At 46.4% G+C, this 18,879-nt stretch overlaps 1 protein-coding gene across 16 annotated transcripts; it reads left to right on the forward strand.

Moving 5' to 3' along the window:
• Window positions 1-326: 326 nt before the first annotated feature.
• RMND5B (required for meiotic nuclear division 5 homolog B) lies at window positions 327-18,520 on the forward strand. Of its 16 annotated transcripts, XM_069589605.1 has the most exons (14): window positions 672-1,243; window positions 1,399-1,519; window positions 5,554-5,717; window positions 6,335-6,424; window positions 7,402-7,505; window positions 9,310-9,361; window positions 12,476-12,621; window positions 12,722-12,862; window positions 15,047-15,147; window positions 15,327-15,493; window positions 15,940-16,105; window positions 17,526-17,628; window positions 17,724-17,878; window positions 17,966-18,520. In XM_069589605.1, the coding sequence occupies exons 5-14, from the start codon at window positions 7,494-7,496 to the stop codon at window positions 18,027-18,029; spliced, it is 1,107 nt and encodes a 368-aa protein (XP_069445706.1). In that variant the 5' UTR covers window positions 672-1,243; window positions 1,399-1,519; window positions 5,554-5,717; window positions 6,335-6,424; window positions 7,402-7,493; the 3' UTR covers window positions 18,030-18,520. The 16 variants fall into 16 exon arrangements, 15 of the variants coding, with proteins under 15 accessions (XP_069445704.1, XP_069445701.1, XP_069445709.1 ...); XM_069589599.1 differs by lacking the exon at window positions 7,402-7,505 and having other exon boundaries at window positions 434-1,243; XM_069589610.1 differs by lacking the exon at window positions 6,335-6,424 and having other exon boundaries at window positions 663-1,243; window positions 12,526-12,621.
• Window positions 18,521-18,879: the final 359 nt, after the last annotated feature.

Raw genomic sequence — 18,879 nt, forward strand, 5'->3', positions numbered from 1 at the left:
CACCCAAGCTCCCGGAGCAGACAAGCTTCTCTGGGATGCTCTGACAACTCTGTAGGTTCCTGGAGGGGCTGTTGATAGCCCTCTTCCCTGCAAGTTTCATCAGGTTTGAAGCCGAGGTTTCCTCATTCATAAACAGAGGATATTGGCTACTTTAGACTATTTCTGAGCACCTCCAGTGTTCCAAGCACAGGGTGTTGGGGATACAACAGCGATGAGTACCAAGTGCTGGGCCCAATGGAGCTTTTATCTTGAAAGGAAGGGTGGGGAGAGTTAGGGGCAGGAAACCAGAATAAACAAATAAACGCTCAAGACAATTAAAAAGTCAAAGATTATAAAGAAAACAGGACTGGATTGTGCAAGTGCTATACAGAAAACAAACCAAGATTGTGCAAGGCTGTTCTGTTGGGATGGGGAAGAGGTACGGAAGGTTGGAAGGCAAAAGGCCTTAGAATGAGACTGGTCCTGAAAGGAAGCAAGAAGTCAGGGAAAAAGAGACCTTTTCGGGATGTTTCTACTCCAAGTCCCCGAAGCCTTTGGAGGGGGTAGGCCGGGAGGGGCTACTCTACCCCTTCCTTGCAAAGCAAGGGTGCCTGGGAGGGTTGTGAATTCAGTCCTTCGGGTCACCGCCTACCCTCTCCTCCTACGTCTTACCCTTCCGCCTCAGGGCGGTTGTGCAACCCCCGTCTCTTCTCCATTCTGCAAAGAGGGCGACCAATGGAGGCCAGCAGATCAGGGCTGAGTACCTCACAGCTGAATTTAATTGCCCAGTGTCAGGCGCCATCGCGGGAAGCCTAACTGTTGGACCTTACGTGCACTGTATTGTGTGCTATTGTTTTTCTTTGAATGAGAGTGGAGGGCGGGGAGCTGGGGCGGCATAGTCGTTTCTGGTCTAGAGCTGCTTACTGCTGAGCCGCCCCGCGTACCCTTGCTGGCCAGCGAGTGGGTTGCTCCGATTCCTTCCCGCACACGTGGAAAGTCGGGGCCCAGCCGGAGGCGTCGGCGGCTGGGGCCCCTTCCCCTCGGGCTCCCTAGGGGAGCCCCCTCAGCAAACATCTAAGGTGCAGTTTCCTAGCCGCCGCCCGGATCCTGTAGCCGACTTCACTCTTGGTGCGCGGAAGGGGGAGACTCGGCCACCCCTCCGCGAAGCCGTGAGTGGGCGAGTCCGGAGCGGCTGAGCAACTGCCGTGGCTTCCGGTTCCGTTGACAGCTGCACCGGAAACCAGAGACCCGGCTGCAGGACCAGGTGAGAGCCCGCTGGCCTCCCGGCTGGGAGGTGCGGCTCAAGGGCGTGGCGCGGTGGGCGGCTGCTCCGCCAGGCTCCCAGTCCCCGGATCTCCTTCCAAGCTTCGGGACTAAGCGCCCATCTCCAGTCCTCCCTCGGGTTTGTTTTCTCCGCAGACTTTGGCCCGGGCAGGGAGTTGGACCCTTGCATTCTCAGAGAAATTTGAGGAGCCGCCCCTACTGGGGAGGTCGCTCGAACCGGCACGTCCCATCCAATCGCGACCCGGCCGAGTTGGAGGTAACCCGTCACGGGGGATCTGGGAGAAGTTTTCTAGGCAGTGGGAAAAACCCTGAGGTGGAAATAAGCTGATGTTCGAAAAACAGAAAACTAGTGTGATTGGAATATGGCCATTGAGAGGGACAGTGGTAGGAGATGAGGTTGGAGAGGTGGTTTGGAGTCACATAGAACCTTGTAGACCATAAAAACAAGGGTGGTTTTTAAGTACGTGTCATTTTTTTTTTTTTAATTCTTTATCTTTTTGTTGTTGTGCTGGGTCTTTGTTGCTGCTCGTGGGCTTCCTCTAGTTGGAGCAAGCAGGGGCTACTTTTCATTGTGGTGCACAGGTTTCTCATTCAAAGGCTTCTCTTGTAGAGCCTGAGCTCTAGGCACGCAGGATTCATCAATTGGGGCGCACAGGCTCAGTTGGGGCACCTGGATTGTAGTTGCTCCACAGCATGTGGGATCTTCCCAGACCAGGGAGCGAACCCTGCATTGGCAGGCAGATTCTCATCCACTGTACCCCCAGGAAAGTCCACCCTATTGGTTTTTAAGCAGAGGAGTGATGTATAAGGTGAAGAATGGATAGAGGTGGGGAGTGTAAAAGGTTAAGTGTTGGGCCAGCGGAGGCTGTTCAGTTCTGTGTCAAGCAAAGGGGACTTTCTGTGATTTGCACAAACTTCTCTCCTTACCCGCTCACCTCAGAAGGTGCCCCTCTTGTGTTAGGATACTGAAGACTGAGGACAAGACCCCTGTGCACACACCTTGGTGGGGATTTCATTATTTCACTCATGTCTCCTCCTGCCCAACCAGGACAAGTGTGAGTTCCGGTCCCCTAATTAGGAAGTACATGTACCCACTGTGGACCAGGCCATAGGCCTGGGGAGAGAAGATGAGACTGGACTCCAGCCCTGAGCAGCTCACAGTCTAGTGTGGGGAGACGGACATGTGAATGGGCAGTTACTGTGCTGAAGTGCTGAGAACTCAGATGTCTGTGGTATGGGGCACCCTTGATAGAGGTTTGGTTTGGGAAGCAGGGGAGGAGGTAGGGAGATTTCACTGAGGGCTTCATGGGGGAGCTGATGATTAAATGTCATCTTGTGTTCTTGCAGAGAACACTCTAGACATAGGAAGAGTGGCATCTAGACGTAGGAAAAGCTCATGCAAAGGAAGTGAGTGAATGTACAATTGCAGAGGGTGTCTGTGTCAAACCATGGCAGTGAGGAGTAAACGGGTGACAGGATCTGATGTGTTGTTTTGGGGTGATCACCCTGGTAGATAATTTCTGTCCATGTGAGACCTTGGGGAGGAGGGCTTAGGACAATGGAAGTGAAATTCCCTGGATTAATCCTGAAGACAGACTCCCACTCATCCATCCTTGTGCCTGGTGAAGATGACCAAATGTGACTAAGAGTGGCTTACCCTGGACACACTGAATTGGCCTCTTGGGCTTTTCAGATGGAATACCTCCAGGCAGTTATATTTTCCCATCTCATTCATTTAAAAAATTTTTATTGAGGTAATCACACTTGTCAGTTCATGGTACATTTAACTGGTTCACACAGGCCATTTTTCTCCTTGGCATTTGTTTACGTATTTCCCTTTTATCCCTATTCCTCCCTCCATTCCCTTCATCTCTGCCCTGACTGCAGAAAGCCATTCTCTTATGTGTTTGGTACATATCCTTTTATTTGCGTGTGTCCTTGGTTGTATACCTATATTTTAAAAGTGCATAAATGGTATTCTACCTGGATTTAATTTCGTTTTGTTTTGTTTTTCCCTTCAGTACCATGTTTTGGGATCTTACTGATGTTGCTGTGGTTTCTCATACTACCCCAGGTTCCACAGATGCATCTCCCAGATTTTACTTCCTTGACTTACAACTTCCTCTAGGCTCCTGAGTTGTCTCAAGCTCAAGCAGCACTGGGATAAAAATTCATCTCCTTCCTCAGCTTTTAAATTCAGTTTCAAGTTGCTGACATGGGCTTCCCTTTAATAATCCTGGTATTAGTTGATGTCTGACAGGGTCATACTCTTTGATGTTGGTGAGGTCCTAACCTTTCTTGAAATGTGTTTATTTTTGGTAAATTGTGATTCTGGTTCCCAGACCCTTTTGGCAAATACTCTTTTGTACTGCCATCTTTCCTAGTTGATCATCTCATAGGCTGTGAGGTTACTTTCCTGTTGCTTGTCATCATGAATCATTGCTGTGTACTCATTCCAACCACAAATATTGGCTGTGTTCCTTTCCTGGTGAGATGGTGGCCTGTTAAGCTGGTCCAGAGAGGACTGTGATGCAGACTGCTTCAGAGAGGAGCTCTGGAGCCAGACTGCCCAGCTTTAGTTCGAGATCCTCTACTTTGCAGCTATGTGACCTTGAGCAGTTTAATATGAATTTCATTTTGTGTTCTGTATAGGGGGTCTCAGTGTACGTGCCTCATAGTGCAGTTGTAAGAATTTAGTAAATTAGTTAATTAATGCCAAGTCATTAGAGTAGTTCCTATCGCATAATAAGCCCCTATGAAATATTAACTATTAATAGTAATAATTATAGTATATTATTTCCAACAGGTATCCCTGTTATATTTTGCTTGTAATGGTTCATATCCAGTTATAGGGTATTTCTTCAGGGAGCATGAAAAGCGGGGCCTGTTTTCTAGACACGGTGATGAACAAATTCTAGTGTGATAGTGTCAGCCATAAGGAGGGAGGACATGAATACATCTTAAGGCCCTGCGTACCATTTCTCCATCACTCATCACCTGTTTGATAAGGAGACACTGGCTGCAGGTTGGGCTGAGATGATGGGGCCAGAACTAACAGTGCTGCTGGGAATGGGAAGAGAGTCTGGTAAAACTGGGAGAATCCCAATGGTCACTTTGGACACAGAACTCTCTTTGTGGTGTTACTCTGCACCCTTCTTTGAGAGAGAGAACAACTGGCTAGATTTGATCATTTGAGAGGTGCATTTGACAGAACCCTCTCACTTTTTTGGGGGGGAGGGCTTCCCTGGTGGCTCAGACAGTAAAGAATCTGCCTGCAATGTGGGAGACCTGGATTCAGTCCCTGGGTTGGGAAGATCCCCTGGAAAAGGGAACGGCTACCTACTCCAGTATTCTGGCCTGGAGAATTCCATGGACAGAGGGGCCTGGCAGGCTGCAGTCCATGGGGTCGCAAAGAGTTGGACACGACTGAGTGACTTTCACTTTAAATCCTGTAGATGGAGGGATGAGGAGTGAAATCAACTCTATCACTAACATTTTAAGGATAGTCTATGTGTTCAGTGTCACAGGCTGCTCTGAAATGGAAGGGAGCGGTGGTCCAGTGTTGAAGGGGTTTAGCAGTGGGACCTCAGTGGTAAGAAAGGTAGGACAAGACAAGTCAACTCTCTTTCAGTGGTATAATGAGAAGGAAAGTTGTGTTGCAACAAGAGATTTTCTAGTCTAGTGGGGGAGGCAGGCCCTCAAACAGATCATTACCCAGTGATCAAAACTGAAATAGAAGGATGCCAAGTGGGAGTGGAGAGAGCCAGGTGGGAGCAGGCTAGGGATAGCTGCAGAATATGACCTCTGATGGGCCATTTTCTCCAGTAGATGAGGAGGTGAAGGGTGATAGAGAGTATACCAAGGCCTGGAGCTGTGATGGAGTATAGATAGTATTGCCTACTGAGGGCTCTGCAAGGCCTGCTCTCCATTTTGATTTAAAAGAGAGATGAAGGGAATCCCCTGGTGGTACAGTGGTTAAGACGTCATGATTCCAGTACAGGGGTCACGGGTTTGATCGGGGAACTAAGATCCCTGCATGCTGGGATCAGGCGAAAAAAGGAAGAGAGATAGATGAAGATTCTGATGAAGAGTTGAAAACAATGAACATAGGAGTAATTTTCTTAACATGATTCAGAAAACCCCTGTCCTCATGTCTCCCTTCACCCTCCAATGGGCACCCTGGCTGGGGGTTATGTACGTATATGTTAGGCTGGGAATTTCACATTGAAATATGATATGGGAATGGTAGGGTGGGATCTGGAAGCCCTCTTCACTGCCCCTCTGACCCAGGTGGGGGCCTGACACAGTGGCTGCTATGGAGCAGTGCGCAAGTGTGGAGAGAGAGGTGGACAAGGTCCTGCAGAAGTTCCTGACCTATGGGCAGCACTGTGAACAGAGCCTGGAGGAGCTGCTGCACTATGTGGGCCAGCTGCGGGCTGAGCTGGCCAGCACAGGTGGGTGTCCCCTCATGAGAGTCCCACATCTGCCTCCTTAGGGGCCTAGGAGACCCCAAGGCTACTTGATGACGGAGTTCTGGAAGGATGGTGGTTAGGGCATTGATAACATGGGTCCTTAGGACTCTTCAACAGGGGACAGTGGAAGTCTCTGAACTATTTCAGAAAACCCAACAGAAATCGTTAGTTTATCTGAGATCATTTACGTTTAGTTTTCGATTTACTTTTCTATTTTGAATGTTTAAGACATTTTAAGATGTTTTCAAATGTATAGAAAAGTTCTAAGAACAGTATAAAGAGCTCATATATACCCCTTTACTTAGATTCACCAACTGCTAATATGTTGCCATATTTGTTTTATCAGTTTGCTCACATATTCTTATTACTTTAAAAACCACTAGAAAGTAAGCTGCAGATATTACACAGCTAAGTATGACCTAAGGTCAAGGGCATTCTTTTACATAAGTTCAGTGTAATTATTAAAATCAAGAAGTTAAACAAGCCACTGACTAGTTTCTGGGAGGCAGGAGTAGGTCTGCCAGTTGATGGTAATGGCAGGTGAGGAAACTAATGAGGACTATCCAGTAGAAATTCATGAATATTTGTCAACCTTTGAGAATTCCATTGGTGGTGTGGATGAGATGCTGAAGACCAAGATGTCTGTTTCTAGAAATGAGATGTTGCAGAAGTTGGACCCCCTCGAACAGGTAAAAGTGGATTTAGTTTCTGGCTTACACATTAAATTCAATGTTTGGGGTTTATTTGGCAACTCATGGAGTCAGTCCTAAGGAACATTCAGTAAAGCAGGAATTGAGAGAATCAGAGTATATGTGAGCAGAGTCAAAGAAATAACAGGCAAGAAAAAGGCTAGCAAGTTGGACAGCGGTGCAGCTTCAAGATTTGTAAAAAAATACCCCCTGGGATCCAAAACCTAATAATGCATCCAAAGTTGCCAATAAAGGCAAAAGTAAGAATTAACCTTTCGGTTTTGACGTACACATATTAAAAAGTACATAATTCCTATTGTTTTCCACAAAATAGATGATTATGTGGTATTGTAAGTTTTAAATATATCCTTTATTGAATTCATGTATAAAAATTTGCATTTTAAATTTGTAATGCTGAATACTTTTTTCCTCAGTAAGATTGTTACCTTTATTGATTTTCTTATAGAACACTACAAGGTTTTGAACATTGTGGTATATATATATTTTTGAACTTCTTATTTCGTATTGGGGTATAGCCGATTAACAGTGTTGCGATGGTTTCCTGTGAGCACTGAAGAGACTCAGCCATACATGTGCGTGTATCCATGCTCCCCAGGGCTCCCCTCCCATCCAGGCTGCCACATAGGACTGAGCAGAGTTCCATGTGCTATACCATAGGTCCTTGTTGGTTATGCTTTTTAAATATAGCGGTGTATACATGTGTACCCCAAACAACGTTGTGGTATACTTTTTATAGTTTCCTGTCTCTTGATCAGACTTACTTTATTAGGTCACTCTTTCAAGTGTCATTTTATAAGCAATTATGAAATTTAAGTTAAATGTTCTTTGTAAACATTTGTCTATTTTTGATGAATAATGATTTTATGAAGGATGCTGAAATTATAAATACATCTGTTTCTACTATATAGTATTAAGAAAGAATGAAATGACTTAAGTGTCCATTTTTTTCTGTGCAGTTAGTTCACTGTGCTTTCACGATTTGAGGAATTAATGCTCTTTGTGATATTTGAAGTATGAAGAGCAGGAATTGGAGAGAATCAGAGTGTGCATGAGCTTTAAGGTTAGTCTTCAGGTCAGGGCAGTTGGCCGCTTGTTGAGTCACTCAGTCGTGCTCAGCTCTCTGCGACAACATGGACTGTGGCCCACCAGGCTCCTCTGTCCATGGAATTTTCCAGGCAAGGTTACTGGAGTGGGTTGCCATTTCCTTCTCCAACTTTGCCACTGTGTCCCTTTTAAAACAAAATATATTCTTGTTAAATTTAAATGGAAAATGAGGTTGTACATTGATGGCTGAATTTGACATAATGGCTCTACCCTGTCAGTAAAGCTGTAAATGTGTGGGACGTGTTTTTTATTTTTCTCTTTTGAGTAAATCTTCCCTTGAAATTAGAAAGGTAGGTTTTAGAAATCCTTAGAAATGGAGGAGTTCATGAGTTTTTGGTGCTTATGCATAGTGCCCATAATTCTTTTGGCCTCACTTTTTCAGATTTCTTTTTATTTGTTTCTGAGGCTACAGCAAGTATGTACAGTTATTTTGGAACAACTCTGTATGTTATATAATGCCACCACTTAAGCAGAGGAGAAATCCAAAGGGGAGTACATTGTGTTTATATTCTGATTTATTGTTCTGCAATATTTGTTACAGAGGATTCTAAATATTAAAACTGTTTTAATATCTAACTAAGCCCATGAATTTTAATTATATACCATTAATGCTTTCAGTTTTTTTTCTTTTTTTTCCCTAGCTTATTTATTTGGTTGCACTGGGTCTTAGTTTCAGCTTGTAGGACCTTTTTAGTTGTGGCATGTGGAATCTGGTTCCTGGAGCGAGGATCAAACCCACACCCCCTGCATTAGGAGCTCAGAGTCTTAGCCACTGGACTACTAGGGAAGTCCCAATGCTTTCATTCTTTGAGTTCATATCATTATATATAGGAATGCCAAGTACAGTAAAGTACTTTAATTTTTGAAAAAGAAGTGTTAAATTTTTCCATGTGATTAATTCTCCATAAGTAGCCTGGAATAAATGGATTTCTTGGTTTACGGTAGCAGATATGGGAAATGGTAATGGATTTTGTAAAGTGTATCGAACTCTTTCTGTGGCCCATGAAGAGGAAGACGCAGAAAGGCAGATGCAGACAGTCTTCTGATGCAGATGTCAGACAGTTTTTGAAGTAGAACATTCACAGTTACTTCACTCCTTTTTTCACCTTCATCCCCTCTAAATTGTAGTTTTTTAAAAAGTAACTTCTTTATGAGTGAAGTAAATGTTAAGGTAAAAAATTAAGTGAATATAGCTAATGAATGGCAATGGCACCCCACTCCAGTACTCTTGCCTGGAAAATCCCATGGACGGAGGAGCCTCATAGGCTAGAGTCCATGGGGTCGCTAAGAGTCGGACACGACTGAGCTTCTTTACTTTCACTTTTCACTTTCATGCATTGGAGAAGGAAATGGAACCCACTCCAGTGTTCTTGCCTGGAGAATCCCAGGGACAGAGGGGCCTGGTGGGCTTCTGTCTATGGGGTCACACACAGTCGGACACAACTGACGTGACTTAGCAGCAGCAGCAGCAGCAGCAGCAGCTAATGAATATAGCTCATATTTCAATTTGCCATTACCCAGTAATTTTCATAAAGCATTTTATTTCCCGGTCCAGGCTCTGATCTAAGATCAAGCGCTGCACATAGTTTCTTGTGTCTGATCTTTAGTTTTTTTAGTCTGGGACATTTCTACCACGTGCTTTTGTCTTTCAGGACATTGACATTTTGGGAACATTAAGGTCAGTGATTTTGCAGAATGTCTCTTGATTTGAATTTGTTTGCTCTTTCCTCATCTTTTTTTTTTTTTTGCATTTTGGGCAGGATTACTTCAGAACTGATGTGTTTCTCAGTGCATCACATCAGGAGGTACAAGGTATCAGCTTGTTCCATTATGGGTGATGTTAACTTTGATCACTTGGTTAAGATGGTGTCTGCCAGGTTCCTACACCCTAATAATGTTAATATTTCTTTCTTTAGAGTTAATAAGTAATTTGTGGGGAGATACTTTGAGACTATATACATTTGCTGTGCGTCTTCACATTCTGCCTCATTGGTTTTCTCATCCCTTGACAATTCTTGCCTGAACAAATCACTACAGAGTTAGTTTCAACACAGGTGGTTTTTCCTGCTCTATCATTTCCTATACACTTGTTGGTAGGAATTTAACATAAGAAAGAAGCTTGCCTATCTTCCTTACTTAAGTCCATGCTCATAAATTCTTATTTTATTCAATGGGTTACAATCCATTACTGTTACTATCAAGTTGTCTAAGATTTGACCAGAGGTAACCCCTATTTCCTATGTCATTTTTTTTGGATTGAGCTGTAACTCACATTAAAATTTACCCTTTTAAAGTATACAATTTAGTGGATTTTAGTATATTTCCAGAATTGTACATTCATTACTACTAATTATAGAACATTTTCATCTCTCTCAAAAGAATCCCCCACCCATTAATAATAACTCTGTCAGGTTGGTTTATCTCACTTCCTCAGTTCTTGCCTGTCACAATAAAAATTTGGAACAATGAACTAAAGGGTTTAAAACAACAAACAAGTTAAGAGTTCAGTTCAGCTCAAGCAGCTAGATCTTTTATAAGACACTCACAAGACATGGGAGCAGGCCGACCCCAAAGGAATTGTCCTCCCCTTGCCTCTTGGCTTCCCCCTTTTTATACTTCCTGTCACCTCCTATTGGTTATGCCCTGTGCAGAATAGGGCTTATACCCACCAATAATCAATGAAAGGGAATGCAAATGGGCGTATGCTCAAGGCCGATTGACAACTGCAAGTTCTGTGACAGCAGGCCCTGGTATTTACGACTTCCCATAATTCAGTCTGTTTTATATACATATATATATACATGTTATAATATATATATATATATATATATGGGGCTTCCCTGATAGCTCAGTTGGTAAAGAATCCGCCTGTGATGCAGCAGACCCTGGTTCAATTCCTGGGTCAGGAAGATCCACTGGAGAAGGGATAGGCTACCCACTCCAGTATTCTTGGGCTTCCCTTGTGGCTCAGCTGGTAAAGAATCTGCCTGCAATGAGGGAGACCTGGGTTGGATCCCTGGGTTGGGAAGCTCCTTCAGCATATGCTCAAGGCTGATTGACAGTTGCAAGTTATATAAAAGCAGGCTTTGTTGTTTATGTCTTCCCATAATTCACTCTGATAATAATCTTATATACATACACATATATATCCATGTAATAATCATATATATAATCATATATGTATATAATGATATATATATAGAGAGGGACAGACTATTTATGAACCCTTAATGGGCTCCTAGCTACCTAAGGTTACTTGGAGAAGCCCCTCTGGTTAGTTTATATCCACTGTGTGCCTGGGATGCATGTGCAGGAGTTGGAAAGGTCTCTGTGGTTATTTTTGTAGCACATCTGTGAGCTCTCCCGGGTGTATCTGGGATGGAGTTTAGAGATCGGCTTGCATCCCATTCAGCCAGGCCTCCCCTGGTTGCTCATGTCTAACTTCCTTATAACTCCATTTCTGCTTCTCCTCCAGCCCCTGGCAACCACTAACCTACTTTCTGTGGACTGCTCTGGATACTTCATGTAAATGGAATCATGTAATATATGGCCTTTTATACTCTTTGACTTCGTGTGTTTTCAGGGCTCATCCCTATTGTGCCATGAATCATTGCTTCGTTCTTTTTTATGTGCTGGGTCATGTGGTAACTCTCTGTTCAACTTTTTGAAGAGCTGGCACACTGTTTTCCAAAGTAACTGCAACTTTTTGTATTCCCACCAACAATGTATGAGAGTTCCAATTTTCCCCCATCCTCACCCTCGCTTGCTTTTATGTTTTTGTTGTTGTTGTTGTTATAGCCATCCTAGTAGGAGGAGGCCCAGCCACCACCTTCTGTTTGTATTTGTCAGGACTCATTCAGTTAAATGTGACAGAAACCTAGCTCAGACCAGCTTAAACAAACACAAAGTAGGGGGTTGGGCTGCTGGATTTATAGTCTCAGGTAACTGAAAGGTCCAGCCCAGTTGGATCTGGGTGCTCATGTGATGCCTTCGATCTACACTGACTTCATTTTCAGAGCACCTCCTCTCTGGAGGTGGCCGTGGTGCTCCAGCAATTCCAGGAGTATACATTTTGTTTGTTTAGCAAACTGGCAGAATGCATTTCTCTTTCAGGGCTTCTGATCTCAGAGCTGAGACACTCCCTGGTCCTTATGGGTCATGTTATCTTCCCTGGGTCATATTTTCCTCCCTGAACCCAGATGCTACCATCTAAAGAAGGGGCAGAGATGCTGGCTGGAAGAAGGGAGTTGTCTGCTCTTCTCTATTCCAAGCCCCACACGCTTTTGGTAGTGCATGTGGTTCACCCAGCCATGGGGGTGGAAAGCACTGTATTGTGAGACAGAAATGTCCCTGTGCTTCCCTGATGGACCCTGGCCTGCCTGGTGTCCTCTGGGTTAGAGGCATTAATATGGGGATGATACTTTATGATTCAAAGCCTTCCCACACAGTGTCTCCCTCGAGATGTTAAGGAACCTTTGGTGTGGTGGTGAGGAGCCGGGGCTTCAGATCTGTCGCTGCTGTGAGCTCTGGCAAGTTGCTGCCTCAGCTTCCTCGGCTGGAGTACAGGCTGCTAACAGTGCCGGCGCACATAATGGTAGTGAGGGTTAAATGAGCTAAAACCAAGTACTTAGCCCACACTAAGGGCCAGAGCATCTTCATTTCACAGCAGCCTCCAAGGCCAGTGCTATCGCCTGTTTTATAGATGAGGAAATGAAGACTCCAGGCAATGAACTGGCTTGTCCCACTTGGCTAATTCCAAGTCATACAGTTAAAGAGTGGCGGGACCCAGAAGAGAGGCTGAGTCTTTCACTCTGGAGTTTAGGGCTGCTTCCCAGGCCTCCATGCTGGCATTTAGAATAGGGAGGCCGGGACAAGGCCTGCTCCTCTGTGTCCGAGTCCTGACTCATTACCATTGTTTCTCTGCAGCCATCCAGGGAACCCCTCTCTCAGCTACCCTCTCCCTGGTTATGTCACAGTGCTGCCGGAAGATAAAAGACACCGTGCAGAAACTGGCTTCGGACCACAAGGACATTCACAGCAGTGTTTCCCGAGTGGGCAAAGCCATTGACAGGGTGAGCATGTGGGCAGCTCCAGACTGGAGGCAGGAATACCTGTGGCTGGTGTGAGAAGTGCAGGCCTGAGTCACAGGGCGCTGTCTCTCGTCCTTGTCAGAACTTTGACTCTGAGATTTGCGGTGTGGTCTCCGACGCAGTGTGGGACTCACGGGAGAAGCAGCAGCAGACCCTGCAGATGGCCATCTTGGAGCACTTGTATCAGCAGGGCATGCTCAGTGTTGCTGAGGAGCTGTGTCAGGTAACGGGCTCACCGGGGAGGTGCTGGGACCTGCCTGTTCTGCTTTCTGCTTGGTAGCGTTCTTTACATTAGGACCCCATTATTATTATTATTTTTATATCCAGACAGGTCAGTTTATGTACATGACTCAGACATGTGTGTCAGGGGAACACCTGTTCCCAGAGACCTGTCTCCAGTGGACAGTTGGCCTGGCAGGGCATCCTCCCCTCTGGACTGCACATGGGGAGTCCAAGGTTTCCGTCAAGACTGTGTGCCTTTACCTTGTTTCCTTAAATGAGTTCATCTCTATTTTATTAAAACGAAAAACAACAAAAATACTTCATTGCTCCCACCCCCTACCCTCCACTTCTTTTAAGCACCAATCTGTTCTTTGTATTTATGAGCTTGGTTTTCTCAAAAACTTTTTAGATTCCACATGTAAGTGAGATCATACAGTAGCTGTCTTTGTCTGGCACATTTCATTTAGCGTAATGCTCCCATCCACGTTATCACAAATGACAGGATTTCCCCACTTTTTTTAATGGCTGAATGCGTGCATGCTCAGTCACCCAGTCATGTCTGACTCTTTGCAGCCCCGTGGACTGTAGCCCACCAGGCTTCTCTGTGCGTGGGATTTTCCAGGCAAGAATACTGGAGTGGGTTGCCATTTCTTACTCTAGGGGATTTTCTGACCCAGGGATTGAACCCAAGTGTCTTATGTCTCTTGCATTGGCAGGCGGGTTCTTTACCACCAGTACCATCTGGGAAGCAATATTTCATTATATATATACATATATATACTTAGATGGTAAAGAATCTGCCTGCAATGCAGGAGACCCGGGTTTGATGCCTGTGAAGGGAATGGCTACCCACTCCAGTATTCTCTTCTGGAGAATTCCATGGACAAAGGAGCCATGGACACAAGGACAGTGGGATACAGTTGATTGGGTTGCAGAGTCAGACATCACTGAGCGACTATGTATTTATTTTATATATATATATATATATATATATATATATATATATACACACCACATTTTCTTTATCTATTCATCCATAAATGGACACTTAGGTTGCTTCCTTATCTTGGCTATTGTAAATAATCCTGCGGTGAATATGGGGCGGTGGTGCAGATATCTTTTCAAGTTAGTGCTTTCATTTTCTTTGGGAAAATACCCAGAAGTGGGATTGCTAGATCATATGGTAGCTATATTTTAATTTTCTGAGAAACTTCCATACTGTTATCCATAGTGGCTGTACCAGTTTATGTTCCCACCAAAGATGCATGAGGGTTCCCCTTTCTCCACATGCTTGCCAGCACTTATTTCTTGTCTTTTCAATAACAACCATTCTGACAGGAGTGAGGTGATGGCTCACTGTGGTGTTGATTTGCATTGCCCTGATTATTAATGAGGTAGAGCATCTTTTCATGTGCCTGCTGGCCATTTTGATGTCTTCTTTGAAAAAATGTCTCTTCAGATATTGTCTCCATTTTTTATAAGAATTTTTTCTTTTGCTATTGAGTTTTTATATATTTTGGATATTAGTCCCTTAGGTAACACGATCTGCAGATATTTTTTCCTATCCTGTAGGTTGCCTTTTCATTTTGTTGATGGTTTCCTTTACTGTTTCAGAAGCTTTAAATTTAGTTTGATGTAGTCCTACCTGTTTGTTTTGCTTTTGTTACTTCTTAAATTTATTTTAGAAATCAGTGCTCCTGCCATAAATGGAAAATAGCTACAAAATATATACAGTACAAAGTGAAATTATGAATTTCTAGCTGGATTTGGGTGTCCGCCTGAGTTCTCAGTGCCTGATAATCCTTTTCTTAAAAGGGAAGACTAGTAAAATGACAAAGTTGTACTTGTTAGGTGTCAAACGACACCCTGGCAGTGAAAGTAAAGGATGCTTTCCCTTAATGTAATTAGGGGGATTGAAAAAGAGTAATTTTCTCTCCGTGCTACTCAGTGTGGGTCTCTAGTACCACAGCAGATGGGGTGGGGTTTGCAGTCTGTCCTCTGGGAGGCCAGCATGTAGCACTCAGCCTCCCAGAACTTGAACTGGGAAAAAGAGGAGTCCAAGGGACTGGCAAGAGACCATGGCCCCTCTCTGGCTTGTCTTTGGTGGATGAGGTTTTACTAGGTGTGGAGCAGAGAAGTTTGGAAGCACAGTCCTCCAGTGGTAGATGGCTCTCTCTCCCTCTAGGAATCAACACTGAATGTGGACTTGGATTTCAAGCAGCCTTTCCTGGAGTTGAATCGTATCCTGGAAGCTCTGCATGAACAAGACCTGGGGCCAGCATTGGAGTACGTTGGCCTTTGGGTGGTCCCACAGGGGACAGGGCTTGTCTGCTCTTCGCGTCACCCAGCATACTTGACGCACCTCCAGTCCTGTCTCACGGGCCTCACATAAGATTTTGGAGGCCCTGCCAAGCCCCCTTCTCTTGCCTTACTAGCTCCCACTCAGCTGGCCTCTTTCTCCCCAGGTGGGCTGTCTCCCACAGGCAGCGCCTGCTGGAGCTCAATAGCTCCCTGGAGTTCAAGCTGCACCGACTGCAGTTCATCCGTCTCCTGGCAGGTGGCCCTGAGAAGCAGCTGGAGGCCCTCAGCTATGCCCGGCACTTCCAGCCCTTTGCTCACGTGCACCAGCGTGGTACGTGCCCAGGTGCTGGGGTGGCCCCTACAACATGCATTCCCTTATGCTGCTCTGTCTCACATGCTATACTGCATGCCCCCCCCCACTGCCCCCCCCCCCAAAAAAAAAGATTAGCTAGTACTGGAGCAGAGGGACAAGAGCCTGAGACCCGCTCCTTGGACGCAGCTGGAAGGGTGGGGAAGAAACTGAAACCCCTCCCTACGTCACGTTGTGCGGTCATGCTTGCCACAGAAACAGCCCTGAAACCTTACTTCCTCACTGGGTTTTAGGGAAAACTGGCTTTGCCAGAGGGCATTTTAATCGATTGGCCAGGTCATGGGCCTGGGAGCCATGGGGCACAGCCTGCCCCCCATACTGCCTCTGCAGCCCTGCCACCCGAGGGCTGGAGGCAGAGCCCGGAGAAAAGCTGCCTCCTTGCACCCTGATTCCCTTTTGCCTTGTAGAGATCCAGGTGATGATGGGCAGTCTGGTGTACCTGCAGCTGGGTTTGGAGAAGTCACCCTACTGCCATCTCCTGGACAACAGCCATTGGGCCGAGATCTGTGAGACCTTTACACGTGATGCTTGTTCCCTGTTGGGCCTTTCTGTGGAGTCACCCCTCAGTGTCAGGTATAGTCAGCCCTGAGGGGGCAGTACAAGTGGGCGGGCTGAGGGAAACCCAACTTGTCAAGGCCCTGCCCTGTCCAGGGGTGGTGTTTGGTGCCTTCACAGACCTAAACTGGCTGCTCAGTCACTCTTCCAGGTAGGAATTACCTTTCTTTCTAGTACCCCTCCCAGGTGGTGCTTGTGGTAAAAACCTGCCTGCTATGCAGGAAACATAAGGGACGTGGGTTCAATCCCCGGGTAGGCAAGATGCCTTGGAGGAGGAAATGGCAACCCACTCCAGTATTCTTGCCTGGAGATTCTCATGGAGAAAGGAGACTGGTGGGCTACAGTCCATGGGGTCACAAAGAGTCGGACATGGCTGAAGTGACTCAACACACACTACAGCTGGAGAACAGATTTAGAGTTGTGGCCTGGGGTCACCACAAGGTCAGTGGCAGAGTCAGGGTTCCCATTTTGTAAGGTCTCTTGAATGAAGTCTGTGCTTCCTGCACCTCACCTCTGGGTAATCACAGGACCCTCTGACGGCCCAGCCTTCTGGCCACCTCGTGTCTCAAACACCACTTCCCTCAGGGAGACTGAGTAGCTGAGTCACAGGTGCTGAGAGCTGTCGCTTTGACGGCTCCTTTACAGTAATATTCTCATGGCTTCAAACCAACCCAAGAGTTACAGGTGCTGTTACCCTCATTTTACAGGAAGAAACAGAGGCTCCTAAGGCCTCATAGGGAATGAAGGTCACCTGGACCTGACCCCACCACATATACATGTGTGGTGTATGTACATACAGTGGTGTATTTTATTTAGGCTGGCCGTGGAACCGCATGGGGCGCATTTGTCTGCCCAGTCGTGATAGGCTCCATCCTCCAGTTTCTTCCCATGGACTCTGGTTACAGAATACTCTTCCCCAGCACGAACATGGGCACCTTAGGCCGGTTCTGTTTGCACACTTGCTCTGCGTATTGTAGGGGTTTGGCACCCCAGGCTCCAGCCAGTTGGTTCCCCATCCCCACCCCAATCCTAGTGAAAACTGAATCTACTTTTTCCCATTTCTAAGTGCCCTGGTTGATAACCAGTTATAGACGTGCACTGTGATGACAGAGTGGGGTCCACAGGCAGGATGAGGCCCTTCCGAACATTAGTGTCCCTGTCACACCGAGGATGTATCCGTGGATGAACAGGTATCTGGCCCCTGGATATTCCTTTTGTCCAAATTTTGGGGTGCATTAGAATGACTTTCTAGAGTTGAGACACAGAACCATGTATGTGGCTTTCTGCATGACCTGAGAGATTTTTAAGGACTGGTTTGATCAAGTGCCACTTTGAAACCCTGTGCTGAGTCATGTACTGACAGCGTGCAGTGCCTTTTGTCTGTCTGCTGGGCTCTTGGTCAGGCTGGTCCCTCCAGCCCCTACTCTCTGTTCTGCAGCTTTGCCTCTGGCTGTGTGGCACTGCCTGTGCTGATGAATATCAAAGCTGTGATGGAGCAGAGGCAGTGCTCTGGGGTCTGGAGTCACAAGGACGAGCTACCGGTGAGGCCCAGTGTGGGGGGGGGAGGCACAGCCTGAAGCACTGGGGAGGACAGCGCCACAGGAAGGGGGACTCACCCCACTGTTGGCCTCCCCAGATTGAGATTGAACTCGGCATGAAGTGCTGGTACCACTCTGTGTTCGCGTGCCCCATCCTCCGCCAGCAGACGTCAGATTCCAACCCTCCCATCAAGCTCATCTGTGGCCATGTCATCTCCCGAGATGCACTCAACAAGCTCATTAATGGAGGAAAGTAAGTTCCTGGGGTTCTCTCCCATCTTAGGTTGATTCTTCTGCTGGCTGGCCACCTGAGACATTCTTGGTTCTTCTCCCTTTGTAGGCTGAAGTGTCCCTACTGTCCCATGGAGCAGAACCCAGCAGATGGGAAACGCATCATATTCTGATTCCTGCTGGGGAGGAACTTTGTTGCAAGAGGTCTTTCACCCACAAGCCTTGGTCTGTCTCGGTGGGGGTAGTTGGCTTCCGTGAACTGTGGTTCATTTCAGAGCAACTGGCTGAGGAGTGCCACCACAAGCAGGGCCGGCCCTCTGGCAGAGGCCAAGGAGGGAGATGAGACAGCCTACAGCAGGCAGCTGGCTTCTTGATGAACGGCAGGGAAACTGGCGTCTTGTACTCCTGCTCTGCTTCCTGCTCTTTATATTTGCTGTTGACTAAGTGGCAACTGACAGAATAGCAAAGGACTTGGTGGGCACAGCAGATGTCTTCCATCCCCGCCCTCAGCCAGATCTCTTCCTGCTACACCAAGGCGTGTGTCCACTCCTCCCATTGTACAGCCTCACAGCTCTATGTGTCAGCTGCCCACTGTAGTCCAGGATAGAACTAAATGCCGTGGTTTTATAACTTTGAGCAAATATATTCACAGGCCTTCTCCTTACTTTGCCTGCCTTTAGCTTCACTGGCAAAGAATTACCATGTGCCCACCGTGCACAGGTTCAGGGCGTGCCGGTTGGGAGCATGGCAGCCACAGAGTACAGTTGGAAAGAACCCAACCTGCGTGTGATTGGGAGAAAACGCTAGGAGATGGCAAACCCTGGGCAAGATGCTTTTACATATACATAATTGTATTACTTTCTCATTAGAAACGAGTGTGAAGGGATATAGAAAGATGACATGACTTGCCCAGAAGGGCTCACAGCTTATCAAGAAGAGAGCTTGGAGTTTAAACCAGCTCCAACCCTCAAGCCCAAGGTCCTTCCAGTTTACTGCAGGGTGCCTGAAGCTTGGCTGCTGTGT

Source organism: Ovis canadensis, chromosome 5 (assembly GCF_042477335.2).
Source record: "Ovis canadensis isolate MfBH-ARS-UI-01 breed Bighorn chromosome 5, ARS-UI_OviCan_v2, whole genome shotgun sequence".
NCBI lineage: Eukaryota > Metazoa > Chordata > Mammalia > Artiodactyla > Bovidae > Ovis > Ovis canadensis.

Coding starts and splice junctions, on each gene's coding strand:
- RMND5B (XM_069589599.1), top strand. CDS start 5,640: ATGGGCAGCACTGTGAACAGAGCCTGGAGGAGCTGCTGCACTATGTGG. Junction 6,425..9,309: donor AGTTGGACCCCCTCGAACAG/GTAAAAGTGGAT, acceptor CATTTTGGGCAG/GATTACTTCAGAACTGATGT. Junction 17,879..17,965: donor AAGCTCATTAATGGAGGAAA/GTAAGTTCCTGG, acceptor CTCCCTTTGTAG/GCTGAAGTGTCCCTACTGTC.